A 15799-nucleotide genomic window follows, 5' to 3' on the forward strand; every position below is an offset into this window, starting at 1 on the left:
AAAATTACAGAGGCTGTGTGTACACTGGGCATCATAGCCGATGTCGAAAAAGGGCCTTCTGCTTCTGCAGGACCAACTTCACCTACACCCGATCTGTCAGGCGTCCAACAGATCACTAAAGATGCACTCGAGCTCCGGAGGATAGAGTTGAGGGAGAAGGAGATCGAGTGGGACAGAGAAAGGACTTTGCTGGACGCAGACAGACAGGGGCAGAGAGAAAGAGATCGGCGAGATCATGAGATTCGAATGAAAGACATGGAAATAACTCAGTCCATTCGTCTAAAAGAGTTAGACATTAAAGCTCGTGAAGCTGGGGTTAACCTGCCCTCTAATAACTTTGATGTATCTCGGAATGTCAGACTTGTCCCTCCGTTTAGGGAGGAAGAGGTTGACAGATATTTTGGTCATTTCGAGAGGGTAGCGACAGTGCTGAAATGGCCTCGTGAGGTATGGACAATGACACTCCAAAGTGTTTTCACCGGGAAGGCGCAAGAGGCGTACTCTTCCTTGTCATTAGAAGATGCGCTTGACTATGACAAAGTTAAGCAAGCGGTGCTGCGCATCTATTCACTCGTCCCTGAAGCCTACCGGCAGAAATTTCGCAATCATCAGAAGCTGGAAACGCTTTCATACGTGGAGTTTGTTCGGGACAAAGAAGTGTTGTTCGATCGATGGCTAAACTCACAAGAGATCTCGACTTTTGAGGGCCTGCGGGACTTAATACTTCTCGAAGACTTTAAAAACTGTCTGCCCAAGAACGTCGCCACATACGTTAGCGAGCATAAACACATCAAGCCTTCCAGCGCAGCAGTGCTGGCTGATGACTATGTACTCTCACATAAGAGCGTTAATGTCTGCTCTTTGAAATGTCAGCACCGTAGTGGTAGTCCTCCATGGGCCTTAAAGACCCGTAATGAACCTATGCCTGAGTCTTCTTACACGGAGACGCGACGAACGACCCGGCCGAGAGATACTGTACCGTTTTGCGCATACTGCAAAAACCGGGGACACATTATTTCCGAATGTTTCGCTCTGAAGCGTCGAAACAGCCCCAACTCTACTTCCCCTCCCCGCAATGAGTCCAATTTGTGTGTCTCTACACTCCCTCCGACGTCGTGGAAAGACGAGAGTGATTGTCAGGATTTTTCTCCGTTTGTCACGGACGGTTTCGTTACTTTACTGGGGAATCCTAGTGAGCGCATCCCGATAAGGATCCTACGTGACACTGGTGCGTCGCAAAGCTTTGTGTTGGAGAATGTCCTTCCTTTTGATAAGGACTCATGCACTGGAACAAGTGTAATTGTCCAGGGTTTCGAAATGGGCGCTGTGAGCGTCCCTCTGCACCATATTTCGCTTTTTTCTAAATTAGTCACTGGCAACGTTACAGTGGGCATACGCCCTTCACTCCCTGTAAAGGGTATCTCGATGTACTGGAAACGATTTGGCTGGTGGTAAGGTTCTGCCTAGCCCTGTGGTGACTCACATTTCTCCTACCTCTTTAGGTCCTGATAATTTAAACGTTGCATACCCGACGTGTTTCACTCTTGCGTTTACTCGCGCTAGGGCGCGACGCGCTAAAGAGTTCTCCGGCAAGGAGGACGATGATGGGCTAATAGATCTCTGGGATACTTTTATTGCTCAACCTTCGCCAATCTGTTCTGGCGGTGGAAAACTTCAAGGGTCTCCATCACAGTCTGTTCGGCCTTGCCTTCCAAAGTTGACCCCCAGCCGGGAACAACTTGTTAATGAGCAAAATAATGATTCTTCTCTTGGTCCTTTATTTAGGGAAGCTGTGCCTGAAAAGGATATCGGGCTTATGTCTTGTGGCTATTTTATTCGTGAGGGGGTGCTGATGCGTAAGTGGAGGCCGCTCACGGCGGCTGCGTCCGACGAGTGGCGTATTTTGTATCAGGTTGTTGTCCCTGCGCCGTACCGAAATGAGATCTTGAGCTTGGCTCACGATCATCATTTTTCTGGTCATCTAGGAGTTAACAAAACAACTGACCGTACTTTACGTCATTTTTTCTGGCCTGGTCTTAAGCGAGATGTAGCTAAGTACTGCAAAACCTGTCATGTGTGCCAGGTGGCTGGTAAACCTAATCAGCTGATTCCTCCCGCTCCACTTCAGCCCATCCCTGCTATGTCTGAGCCTTTCGAGCACGTAATCCTCGACTGCGTCGGACCGTTGCCAAGGACCAAGGCAGGTAATCAGTACCTGCTGACTATTATGTGTACGCTAACGCGTTTTCCCGAGGTTTTTCCGCTACGAAAGATTACCTCTTTCGTCGTTGTTAAGGCACTACTAGTGTTTTTCTCAATCTTTGGCCTCCCGAAGGTTGTGCAGACTGACCAGGGGACAAACTTCATGTCCAGGGTATTTGCACAATCTATGCAACAGCTAGGCATTAAACATGCTACCTCTAGCTGTTATCATCCACAGACCCAAGGCGCACTTGAACGTTTCCACCAGACGCTGAAGTCTATGCTTCGCAAATTTTGCCTCGAGTTCGAACGTGACTGGGACGAAGGGGTGCCTTTTGTGTTGTTTGCTGTGCGCGAGGTCGTTCAAGAGTCGCTGGGGTTTAGCCCCTCTGAACTTGTGTTCGGTCACACCGTTCGAGGGCCATTAAAAATACTGAGAGAGTCGTGGCTATCTGAGAAAGCATCGCACCATAACCTGTCTGACTACGTTACTAAAATTCGCTGTAGACTGAGTCGAGCCTGCGAATTGGCAAAAGAGAATCTTGGCGTGTCTCAGAAGCGAATGAAACAACATTACGACCGAAAAGCCGTGGTACGGGAGTTCAAGCCTGGTGATCAGGTCATGATATTGTTTCCTGGGCTCGGCCCCGCTCTGCAAGCTCGTTATTCTGGTCCTTACCGTATCGACAAACGGGTAAACGATCTGAACTACGTGATAGCCACTCCAGATCGGAAGAAAAGGTTACGCTTGTGCCACGTCAATATGCTGAAACGCTACTGTGAGCGTGAAGGCATTGAAGAGTCGCGCCTCTCCAGCGGTGTCACACAATCTGGCGTGGCGCTGTCCACGGTAGTTAGTTCTGAATTTGGCACGACTCTGCCAGCTTCCCGACACGGCGCTTTTCTTTCAGCACCGTCACACGTAGGACGTACTGCCTCATTGCTGGAGGAGCGAGGAATTCGTAGTCCTTCAGCTGAGGTGATTGAGGGTAGGCTGAAGAATTCAGTCGTTCTTAAGGATCTGAATTCCTTCTTTTCCCATCTGACGTCCTCTGGTCGTTGTGATCTAATAGCGCTCGTTGATAACTACAGGGACTTGTTTTCGGATGTTCCCCGTCGCACTGATGTCATAGCTCATGACATCGATGTTGGGGATAGTAGGCCCGTCAAACAGCATGCATACCGTGCCAACCCGCTTAAACGCCAACAACTTCAACAGGAAGTGAAGTTCATGTTAGACAATGGTATCGCCGAACCTAGCTTTAGTCCGTGGAGCTCGCCATGCCTTCTGGTGCCAAAATCTGATGGCACTCTTCGGTTTTGCACAGACTTTCGTAAAGTCAACGCGGTTACCAAGCCGGATAGTTTTCCCCTTCCACGTATGGATGACTGCGTGGACCGCCTTGGCTCGGCCGTGTTTGTTAGCAAGATCGACTTACTGAAGGGTTACTGGCAAATCCCCCTGACCGATCGCGCAAAGGAGATTTCGGCCTTCGTTACACCCGACAGCTTCCTACAGTACACGGTGATGGCTTTTGGTTTTCGAAACGCCCCCTCGACTTTTCAGAGGATGGTAAATAACCTCCTTGTTGGTCTTTCGAACTGTGAGGCCTATCTAGATGATCTGGTGGTGTATAGCACTACCTGGTGCGAACATGTAGCTCATCTTAAGGCTGTCTTTGAGCGTTTGTCTGGGGCGAATCTCACGATTAATTTGGCGAAGTGTGAGTTCGGGCAGGCCACAATAGTCTACCTGGGCAAGGTAGTTGGTAGTGGTGAGGTGCGACCCGTGCAAGCCAAAATTGAGGCCATGTTAGAATTTCCCCTCCCCACGTCTCGTCGCGAACTTCGCCGTTTTCTCGGCATGGTGGGCTATTACAGGGCTTTTTGCAAGAATTTCTCTGCTGTTGCGGCGCCTCTCACTGACCTCCTCAGCACTAAGCAGGCTTTTCAGTGGACTGAGGAAGGTCAGAGAGCCTTCGCTGCTGTTAAGGCCCTGCTTACCACTGCCCCTGTGCTGGCAGCTCCAAAATTTTCTCTTCCCTTTGCACTAGTTGTGGACGCTAGTGATTTAGGGGCTGGCGCAGTGCTACTACAGGAAAGTAAAGACGGACTGGAACACCCCGTGTGTTTTTTTTCGCGCAAGTTTAATGTTCATCAAAGGGCATATTCAACGATCGAAAAAGAGGCCCTTGCTCTTGTGATGGCTCTGGAGCATTTTGAAGTGTATGTCGGTGGGGCAGCGCAACCGGTGGCTGTGTATACCGATCACAACCTTTGACATTCCTGGATCGGATGTGCAACCATAATCAACGCCTCATGCGCTGGAGCCTCATTCTGCAGAGCTTCAATATTACTATTCGGCACATTCGTGGGCGCGACAACGTGGTTTGCAGACGCTCTTTCTCGTGCCTAAAGTTGGGCATTAAACGTCATGATGTCACTAAAATTGTGGGTTGAATGTAATGATGTTGTGCTAACCCTATATCTTTCAGCGGAGCCGGTGTGAGGGGTTTCAGCTTGATAAATAATAATTATTTATTTATTTATTTTCCCTTTGCCCTTCTCTGTATATAGCTGTATATAGAACTGTAAAGAGCTTGTTGTTTGTCCAACCCCCAATTTATCTCTTAAGGGTGGGGGTGTTATGGTGTTATGGGCATACTGGAGGCTTTCCCTGTGTCTGCCGTTTTCCCAGTCTCTATAAGGTGGAGTGCGTGGTCTCGGTCCATACTGATTGCTGGGCGGGACTTCTCCCTTTATTAAGACGGCCTTCCCCAAGATGGCGGTGTGTGTTATCAAAAGCAGGAGGATACGACTGTTTCCCGAGGATCCCGACCTGTCTGAGCGTTCCCTGGTTTTTTCCCAACGCTGGACTAAACAGAGACTTTGCCTTTTGAAGACCCTTACGCGTCCTACGCGCTTGTTCACTTTTTTTGCCTTGTCTTAGTTGTTTATGGGTGGTTGTTGTTTATGCTTCCTGCACTTTTTTTAGCCTAGTGGTAGACAGTGCAGGCAAGGAAGTTGCCCGGAAGACTCACCTTCTTTTTTCTTTTATCGCGAGTGAGGTAAGCTGCAGCGACTATTTATTATTTGTGAGGCTTCTTGGAGGTTCTTTTTGTTTTCTCTTCTGTTTTGACGACAACCACCATTGCATTTGTAAATAAACCAGTTATATATTTACCCGCAACTGAGAGTCTGGCCTTTTATGTTACGGGACCTGAAGAACCGAAGGTCTGTCGTAACACTCTCTCTCTCCCTCTCTCTCCCTCTCTCTCATATCTCAACATCTCACTTGTTAATATTTTAGAGGAGTCATTTGGACCCTCTTATACCCATTAGGTATCTGACATTAACACTTTGCCATAAGAATTGTGAAAATATCCTTCTCAAAATACCCCTCTCTCCCTCTCTCTCTCTCTCTTTCTCTCTTTCACTCTCTCTCCCTCTCTCCCTCTCTTTCTCTCTCTCTTTCTCTCTTTCACTCTCTCTCCCTCTCTCTCTCAGACTGGAGCAGGAGCTGGAGGAGTTGGAGACTGGTGTGTCTGCGACGTCCACCAAAGAAAATCTGTCAGATGACGCCAAGGAGGACAGTAAGACAGCAGATATCAAAGTGAGTACAAATACTCGGGCTTGTGTGTGTGTGTGTGTGTTGTGTGTGTGTGTGTGTTGTGTGTGTGTGTGTGTGTGTGTGTGTGTGTGTTGTGTGTGTGTGTGTGTTGTGTGTGTGTGTGTTGTGTGTGTGTGTGTGTGTGTGTGTTCACGCCCCTTAAGCTGTGTATGATGGTAGTCTGGCCTCCTGTGGTGGGCCCCAGAGGCGTGTGTGAAGAGCTGCTTTAAGGGCCTCACCTAACATGAACCTGGACCTGTGACACCGCTTTACCAACGGAGCCACGCAATTAGTATGCTACCTGCATACTAAGTGACCCAACCTCCCTGTCACCACCATACTAACTGACACAGTGTCCCTGTTACCACCATACTAACTGACACACTCACCCTGTTACCTCCATACTAACTGACACACTCACCCTGTCACCTCCATACTAACTGACCCACTCTCCTTGTCACCTCCATACTAACTGACACACTGTCCCTGTCACCTCCATACTAACTGACACACTCACCCTGTTACCTCCATACTAACTGACACACTGTCCCTGACCCACTATCTTTGCCATGTCTATATTAAGTGACCCAGTCTCTGTGGGCGCTACACTCATGTGTGTGTGTGTGTCTGTGTTTGTGTGTGTGTGTGTGTGTGTGTGTGTGTGTGTGTGTGTGTGTGTGTGTGCCTGTGTGTGTGTGTGTGTGATATCATATTAGCTTTGGACCAGAGAGGTAATCTGATACTCTGTGCATCAATACTGCTTCCTTTGCCGCGGCGATGTCTCATAGCAACCCAGAAAAGAGCCGTGTCCTTCCTCTGGGCGTTTATCAGCACTGATTACTCCTTCCTGTTCCTGTCGATATCCTCTTCCTGCTGTCCACCCCCTCCCCCTCCCCCTCCGTCCTGCTCTGCGTCCAGCAGGGTTGCATGTGTGTGTGTGTGAGAGGCCAGGCCCTGTGTGTGTGTGTGTGTATGTGTATGTGTGTGTGTGTGTTTGTCTGTGTGTGTGTGTGTGTGGGGGAGAGGCCAGGCCCTGTGTGTGTGTGTGTGTGTATGTGTGTGTGTGTGTTTGTGTGTGTGTGTGTGTGTGGGAGAGGCCAGGCCCTGTGCTCTGTTTAGACGCTACATTGGAGCTGTTTTGGTTTAGCACCCAAACATAGTCTTTAGCATTGCCCAGATTCCACATTTGAAGAGGTCATGCACTAACATCCCATAATAACACGTGCCTGTGAATTGGAGAGTAATGCTATTGTTGCAGGAAATGGAGTGAAGGCACACACACACACACACACAAACACACACATACATCCTCAAACCACATCCATCTCCCTGCTGCCTAAAGGGGTTCAGAGGTCAAACGTTGTAATGTGACAATAGTTTAGAGCTTCTCACTGAGCCGAGTCACGGTTACACTCAGCACCTGACCTGTATGTGTGTGTGTGTAGGTGTGTGTGTGTGTGTGTGTGTGTGTGTGTGGAGCACTGGTCAATGCTAAAGACTATGTTTGGGTTCTAAACACACACAGTTAAACTCAGCACCCAGACCTGCGCCCAGAAACACACACAGTTAAACTCTCGGATGGGTTCAGGTATACAGAGAGTGATTGTGTGTAGATTTAGTGAAATCTGTTTGTAATGAGTCATAAAGATTTACTCTCCCTCCCTCCCCCCCCCACCCCCCTCTCTCTTCCCTCTCTCTCTCCCTTTCCACCCCCCCTCTCCCTCCCTCTCTCTCCCTCTCTCTCTCTCTCCCTCTCCCCCCCTCTCCCTCCCTCTCCCTCTCTCTCTCTCTCTCCCTGTAGGTCGCTGCTGCCTCAGTAAAAGGTAATGCATTTTCATATTACTCTCCTCGCATCTCTGTTCTCTGAGTCATTTCATCAGTGCTGATGTGGATGCACTCTTGGGTGTTTGGGTGTTGGGTGTATCTTTGACACTTTGCCAAAAGCAGTTGTCTCTCACACACACACACACACACACACACACACACACACACACACACACACACACACACACACACACACACACACACACACATACACAGGAGATGAGCCACTAAACTGATGGGTCCATATTAACACCAGGCTTTCTGTTAAATAAATGACTGTGTGTCTCTTACTTTGGAGGCCTAATGCTACACTGTCAGTTCAGTGGTCGTGCGTGTGTCCAGTCCTCAGTAGTGTAACTGGGCTATCTCTGTGTGTCCAGTCCTTTAGAAGTGTAACTGGGCTATCTCTGTGTAGCCATCCCATGCAGTCAGGCTGTTCTTGTTCAGGATGGCAGCAGTGCCATGTTTTGTCATCTCTGTAGCTCTCTGTCTCTTGGAGCAGGCATGTACTTTGTCTGTTGCATTCTCTTTGTCTCTCTGTGTGTCTTTCCTCCTCCTTGTCTCTCTTCCCCCCCTCCCAATCCCTTGCCTCTCTCACACACCATGACCTTTGCCTATGACCATTGTCAGAGGTCAAAGTGCACCATAAAGTTCACCACAGCCCTCGTCTGGTGACATCTGGAGATGGCTCAGAGATGATGAGAGCAGGTGAGTCTTTGTACCTAGCAGGTAACGCAGACATGCAGTAACCTTCTAGAACAGAGGTGGTGTAAACTTCTAGAACAGACTTCCTGTAAACTTCTAGAAATGTCCTTTGCTTTCATTTCCCCCTTCCATTTTCTTTTCTCCTGCTTTTAAGAGAAGTGCTGTGTGTTTGAAGTGAATTGAAGACACTTGTTTAGACTGACATGTCTGTGACTGTCTCTTGGCCTATGTTGACTTCAGACTGCTATTGTCAAGTTGTTTTGGAGGAGTCCTTGACCTTTGACCCTTGTGGAGGTGTTGCACTGAGGCTGCTGTTTCTACACTGCTGCAGCTCTGACACGCCTGGCAGGATCTCATCTCTATCTCATCATGGGAGCAGATGTGTTTTATCTCTCTGGGGCAGATGGACTAACCCTTACCCCTCAGCCATCTCTCTCGGGGGCAGATGGACTAACACGTTAGCGCCTGTTTCAGACATAATGTAGTAGCGTCTCGTGCCTAAAAACATGGCATGGTACCTACGAGTAGACCGCACGTGGCTAACAACGCATTCTGACTTCTGCAGGAGCGCAGAATGACAAGTTGTGCTCTTCTGACTTCTGCATACGCGTTCGGGGGAGGGTGGTGGGAAAAGTGGGAGTTTGGGGCAAAAGTATAGGAGGAGAAGCGCAAGGAGTGACTGATTATGTATTCTGTCCTATGTATGAGAACTCTAGCGGACAGAGCACATCTGTTTTGCTGTGACATTTTTCCACCTTTTAAAAGCAGGTGTTATCCAGATTGCGCGTTAAGGAGCGTGAAGGAGATACTTCCAGAACCAATAGAAGCGGTATTCCGAGCACCCAGTTTTGCAAATTTTTACCATGTTAAAAGCAACCATTACTCTTGCCATCTCTTTTTCACTTCATCCACTTTCCTACGTGTAGATGCCGTGACGACTAGAAATGTCTTTTTTTTGAGTGTAGAATCACTGCCCTGTTTTATCTCTCTGTTTTATGACATATCTTATTAGCATTTCTATCTATTTCCTGATTACTAAACTTTTGATTCCCCATAATGTCGGTTGGCGTGTCCATGATTCTATTCAATTGCGTCCGTGATTGAATGGTTCCGTTCAGTTGCGGGCGACGCAAATAATGTTTGAGAGCGGTGACGTGGTTTGATTACGCGATCAGCCGCAGGTTTAGTACATTCAACGTCAAATGAAAAGGCACAGCGTGCGCTCTCTCTGCAGACGGGCCAATCGCTGTTTCCGCTGCGCTCTCTAACGTATGTACATCTGCCCCACAGCCTCGCTATCTAACGTGTGCGCTGAAGTCTCTCTTTAGAGAGAGAGAAAGAGAGAGAGACAGAGAGCGGACAGAGAGAAGAGAGAGAGAGAGAGAGACAGAGAGAGAGACAGAGAGAGAATGAGAGAGAGAGAGAGAGAGAGGAGAGAGAGAGAGAGAGAGAGAGGAGAGAAGAGCAATAGAGAGAGGAGAGAGAGGCTGAAAAGCCTTCCACAGCTGTGGGGTCTTGCTCGGAAACAACAATTAGTCATGTTAGCAGTCCAGCCTCTGCTCTCCTCCGTACACACTGCCCCCCCGCCCCCCAGTTCAAGTACTCCCTGCTTATCTCCTCAGCTGGGACCGCTTGTTCATTAAGGTTTTGTCTGCTTTATATCTTTATGTGGAGAAACACTTGTTTTGCACGGTGAGTCAGAGTTCCAGGAACACAAGCCGCTCGCATCCCTCCAGCCAGCGGTGTCTTGGGTTATCATGTGTAGTCCATTGAAAGCAGTGTGACTGCTGCTACTGTGCTTATGAATGCACTGTGTGTGTGTGTGTGTGTGTGTGTGTGTGTGTCTGTGTGTGTGTGTGTGTGTGTGTGTGTGGGAAGAGGGCAGTCAGAGCTCTTCTTTTAGAAATGTGTAGGAGCGTGGAGGTAACACACACACTTCAGCAGCGTAAAGTCAGAGTTGGGTTATTTATGGGAGGATGGAGGTTTCTGTTCACTGTTCACATTTCTGTCTTGTCTCTGCATGGATGTGTGACATTCTCACCGCATTAAACATGCGTTCTCAAGGTTTGTCCTAACCATTCAAAGCTGTGTGTCCAAGTCAACTGTGTTAAATGTTGTCTGTCTGTCTCCTAATTTTGTCCTCTGTTTGTCCTAATCTTCTCACTCCCCACTTGTCTGGGTGTATGTGTGTGTGTGTGTGTGTGTGTGTGAGAGAGAGAGAGAGAAAGAGAGAGTGTGTTTGTATGCATGTGTGTGAGTGTATTTATATGTGTGCTTGTGAGTGTGTTTGTGTGGGTCTGTGTTTCTGTGTGTCTTTGTGTATGTGTATGTGTATGTCTCTGTCTCGTTATGAGTGTATTACATAAGCACATCTGGTAGCCTATATGCATAGCCCATAGAGTAGAAAGTTCTAGCTCTATATATGGCCAGCATCATTAGAATGTCGATGTCCTCTTCAAAGTCTCCATCAGGAAGTACAGGGTTACCATGGTGATGCCTCACCATTCAAAAGCAGCCATTGCTGCAGCTCCTTTAGCAGTTGTCATGGCAGCGCTAAGCTCAAAGTGTTCAGTACTTTTACTTCAGTCGTGTGCACAAGGAGAGAATGAACCAGGTGCCATTTGTAGGCATCAGTTTTGAAGAATCTACACACTGCAGGGGGGAGAGATGACCTTTGAACTAACACACTGAAGAGAGAGTAGTGCACTAACTTTGAAATGCACACTAACTAACACACTGCAGAGACAGCACTGCAGTAACTTTGAAATGCACACTAACGTGGCAGTTCAATACATAGAATAGGACCATAGCTATGCCACTGCACACAGGAAGTCCAGCGTTCGCATTTGTAGAGGAAGTCAGTTAGAGCAGATTGATTAATTGATTAATTGATTTCTGTTAGGGCGCTATAGCAGTAGCTGCCCTTGGAGGTGGTAGGCAGTATCTGTAGAGTGGGGAGCAGTTGCTGTGTATGTTTAGGTGGAGAGCACTGGAGAGTGGGGATTGATTGGTTAGGTCTGGCAGCATGGAGGTTGGCTGGAGGTTGGCTGATTAGTTTAGATATGTGACGAATGTGTGTGTGTGTGTGTGTGTGTGTGTGTGTGTGTGTGTGTGTGTGTGTGTTTATGTGTAAATGTCAGTGCGTGACGTATAGTGACACACGACTGCCCTGTCTGTATTGAAGTTGAGTGCTTAAGGGTGGGAGAGCGAGATAGAGAGAGAGAGAAAGAGTATGTGTGAGTGAGAGAAAGTGAGAGCGAGAGAGAGAGTGAAAGAGAGAGAAAGTGAGAGAGAGAGAGAGAGTGAAAGAGAGAGAGAGAGAGAGAGAGAGAGAAAGAGTCCCCCCCTCTCTACAGGCCTCTAATGTGTCCTACTCTTGTTGCCCAGCGATGTACTCGGTAGAGATCACCGTGGAGAGGGACAGGGTCACGGGCGAGACTAAGGTGCTCTCCAGTAACACACGGCTGCCCACAGACCTGCATGGGGTCATGGTCTATGAGGACGCCAATAAAGGTGACTGCCCGCTCAGGCCCAGACAGCAGGCTGGCCCGGGGGGAAACCCGCAGAGCCGGCTTTACGAGAAGTGGCCAGCATTTTCAGCATCGTTTGGACCGTGCTGTATTTCACCCAGAGTGGCTTAGGCCCTAGTAAACTAGATGAGGAGAAGTGAAAGCATCTAAACTAAATTAAGCTGACTGAACCAAAGGAGCAGTTCAGTTTCTCCTCTTCTCTCTCGCTCTCTCTTTCTGTGTGTGTCTCTCTCTCCCTCTCCTTTCTGTCTCCTTTTCTCGCTCTCTCTCTCCCTCTTTCCCTCTTTATCTTCATCCTGCAAATCAGGATGTATGAGCCTGCTTTCAGCAGCTTGTGGTTTGCTGGACCACTCATATCCCTCTCCTCTCCTCTCCTCTCCTCTCCTCTCCTCTTCTCTCCTATCCTCTCCTCTCCTCTCCTCTCCTCTCCTCACAAACTGCAATCGTATTATTGGCCATGATGATTTGATCAGAGGGGACATTGGTGTGTGTTCCCTAGGCACTTCTCGTAAAGATGTCGAGCGCTCCAGCATGTTGTATGCTATTATGACCAGTCACAGAGCACCACACACCCACCAACCCCAGTGCACTATCTTCCGTCGGGGTTAGCTTCCCTTGGTTCCGTCGGGGTTAGCTTCCCTTGGTTTGGGCGCAATAGGAATCGCTCTCTCACATCTGGTAGTATCTGTCTGCTTTGGATACTACTCCAGTCACACACAGCTGACCTGAGGTCTGTACACATAGGAAATCCATCACTGCTTCAGGATCCCCCCCCCCCCCCCTTCTCCTCTCATAGCGCATGCCTGGGATCTGGGTTTCCTTCCTCAGAAAGGTCAAATCTTAATCAGGAACTGCCATTGTCAAATCTCAAATCTTCATCTGGTATTTCAGTTGCCAAATGTCAATTCATAATTCAAGTACTCTGTCAAATGTAAAATCTTAATCTGGAAATCGTTTTGTCTCTTCATTAATTTATCTAGTTACAGACCTCCAAAGCATACCCACACACACACACATACTATGGAACGCCAACAAAACTTTGTTGCTGTAGTTATCTAAAGTGAGTGAGCTAATGCTACTCTTTATCAGTTCATATCAGTTTGCTGGACAAACGTGACCTTTAAGCGCTGTATTTGAGGGCTGTATTTTTTATACTTTATTGCTGACAGGAAAAGGTATTATAATTATCAGTGTTGAAGGTTTAATTATCACTGATTAAGGATTAAGTATAAATGAAATCCTAGTAAATGCTCACAGTCCAAAGCGGCTGATGCTGTTTGGTCACTCTTGCACCTCCCCCCTCCCTGCCTATGACCCCCCCCCCCCCCCCTACACACACACACACGCTTCAGTTTGCCTCTGACCACACACACACACACACACACACACACACACGCTTCAGCTTGCCTCTGCCTCCCTCTGATGTGCTGTGACGTGACGTGGCGTGGCTGCTCTGCCTACTCTTTCCCAGGATGCAGTGCACTTCTCTCTCCTTACACACACACACACACACACTCACAAAAACGGTGTACACTCATACATATACACACACACACACACAGGCAGATAGACACACATACACTCTTTCTCTCGCTCTCTCCCTCTTTCACACACACACACACACACACACACACACACACACACACACACACACACACACACACACACACACACACACACACACAGACACACACACACACACACTCACTTCCAGAGGAGCCGGGCCCCATGTGCCCATCACACTGCTTTCTCTCCCCAGTGATGCTGATGCTAACCTTTATTCTGTATGCCTTCATCCCTCCATCCTTCCCCCACCTCTGTCAATTCCCCCTCCCTCTTTATCTTGCACACTCTCTCCTGTCTCTTCCTCTCTCTCTCTCTTCCTTACTCTCTCCTCTCTCTCTCCTGTCTCGCTCTTCTCTCTCTCTCTCTTCCTCACTCCTCTCTCTCTTCCTAACTCTATCCCTCTCTCTCTCTCTTTTCTCTCTATCTTTCTTTTCTGCCACCACACCTTTCTCTCTCCTCTTCTCCTTTCTTGTCTCTCTCTCTCTCTCTCTCTTTCTCTCTCTCTCTCTCTCTGTTCTGTCTGTTCTGCAGTTGTTCATGAGGTGCTCGAGGTGGATGGTGTGATGGTGGCTAATGGCGTGCACCAGCTCAGCTCACTTGAAGTGGAGGAGCTCATCCTCAAAGCTGACGAGGCCAACCTCAGTGAGGACGGGGTGCCTAAACCTGCCCCCACCCCTGACGATGCCTCCCCCACCCCTGTCCCCTGCGTGGAGGCCGGCAGCTCACCCCAGAAGGAGATCACCGGCATGGAGACCATGGCCGGGGGAGGTCCTGAGGCGGTTGCCGTAGGAGACGTCAGCGCGGACAACCCCGTCACCATGGTGTTCATGGGCTACCAGAGCGTGGAGGATGAGGCCGAGACCAACAAGGTGCTGGGGCTGGAGGGCACAGTCAAGGCCGAGCTGGTGGTGATCGAGGACGGGGAGGGCAAAACACCCAGCAGCGCCGCTGTGGCCCCAACTGCCCACGCCGACGCTGAGCAGAGCAAGGAGACCGTGCAGGAGCAGACTCCGCCCAATGGCAGCACGGCAGAGCCAATCAAAACCCCCCAGGAGAAGGAGGGGGCGGATAACGGAGGAGCTGAGGCCACGGGGGCGGAGCTTAATAACAAGGAGAAGCAGCCATGCAAGTGCTGTGTGATCATGTGATCAAGAGGGACACGCCCTCACTGGCCCCTACCAGGCACTGACTTTTAATGAAAAAAAAAAAAGAAACACCCACAAACATACAAACAAACAAAAACACAGCAACAACAACAACAACAACACAAGAAATAAAATAATAAATGTTCTGTATCTTTTGATAGAAAGCTGTTCCCTATTTTCTTTTCTGTTTTATATTTCTTAAACCCCCCCCCCCCACCCCACACCACCCCTCAGCCCTCTCATTTCTAGCCTCTGGAACTGCTTTCTCTTTGATATGATTTTCCTTTTTTAGTTCTGTGTGATTTCTTCTGAGGATGTTGTTAGCCTCTATCATCGCTGTCTACTTGCTGTCTACTCTACTCTAATTTGATGATGAAAGGTCAAAGGTCAAACATAGAGACAGAACGCAAGGCCATCACGCCGGCCTCTTAGGCCGAAGCGTGATATTCGATCCTCAACAAACCTGTCGTGGGTTTTAAAACATCATCTCTTATACACAGCCAGTTTTGTAGTCTTACCTTACTCCAGTGAAGGACATTCTATCTCTATATAACTATATAATATATAGATATCATTTATTTTGAAAGATATATTTATTTGAGTTTTGTTTTTCTTTTGGAAGGAATTCTTTAGTGTTTTTTGTTGTGTTTTTTCTTTTCCTGCAGAAGCGTGGTGAGGAGTGTGCTCTCACTGCTTCCTGCTTGAGGAGACTCCTTTCCCTCACAACAGCAGCTGAAAGATGTGTGCGTGAGAGTGTGTGTGTGGGCAGGAGAAATTGTTATCATCTCAACTTGCAAAATGTGATATTTATGATGCTAGCTGTGAGGGAACCCTTGTTTTTTGGGGGGAGGGGGCTGTATTTCCCAGGAAGACCATTCAAAGAAAGGAAGTTTCAGAGCTGCAGGCTTGGACACCACCAACCAATCTTTCAAAGACCAGAGGGTTTAAACTTCAGCAGAGAATATGTGTGTGTGTGTGTGTGTGTGTGTGTGTGTGTGTGTGTGTACCCCCATTCGGATGATGTGTTGAGTGGATGTGTCACACACGCACACATACACACACAAACACACACACACACACACACATACACACACATTCATTATGCATGTGAATATGCTCACCTACACAAAGTAGCTGAAAGTGAAACACATCTCATTCTGATCTGGCTGATATCATATCTCAATCACATCCACTCACTTCATCCTTCAGTTGCAGGC

The 15799-nt window shown here is 48.3% G+C and overlaps 1 protein-coding gene across 3 annotated transcripts in view; it reads left to right on the forward strand.

Moving 5' to 3' along the window:
* palm1a (paralemmin 1a) overlaps nt 1–14702 on the forward strand; it is a 58225-nt gene extending 43523 nt beyond the window's left edge. Inside the window, exons 5-9 of one of the 3 annotated variants that reach the window (XM_031574724.2) lie at nt 5710–5815; nt 7614–7635; nt 8267–8344; nt 11729–11854; nt 13969–14702. In XM_031574724.2, the coding sequence (XP_031430584.1) occupies nt 5710–5815; nt 7614–7635; nt 8267–8344; nt 11729–11854; nt 13969–14585 (949 nt within the window). In that variant the 3' untranslated portion in view covers nt 14586–14702. The remainder of the gene's footprint in view (nt 1–5709; nt 5816–7613; nt 7636–8266; nt 8345–11728; nt 11855–13968) is intronic. The other 2 variants (XM_031574725.2, XM_031574726.2) reach the window with 2 other exon arrangements.
* Nucleotides 14703–15799: the final 1097 nt, after the last annotated feature.

The sequence above is a fragment of the Clupea harengus genome, chromosome 10 (assembly GCF_900700415.2).
Source record: "Clupea harengus chromosome 10, Ch_v2.0.2, whole genome shotgun sequence".
Classification (NCBI taxonomy): Eukaryota; Metazoa; Chordata; class Actinopteri; order Clupeiformes; family Clupeidae; genus Clupea; species Clupea harengus.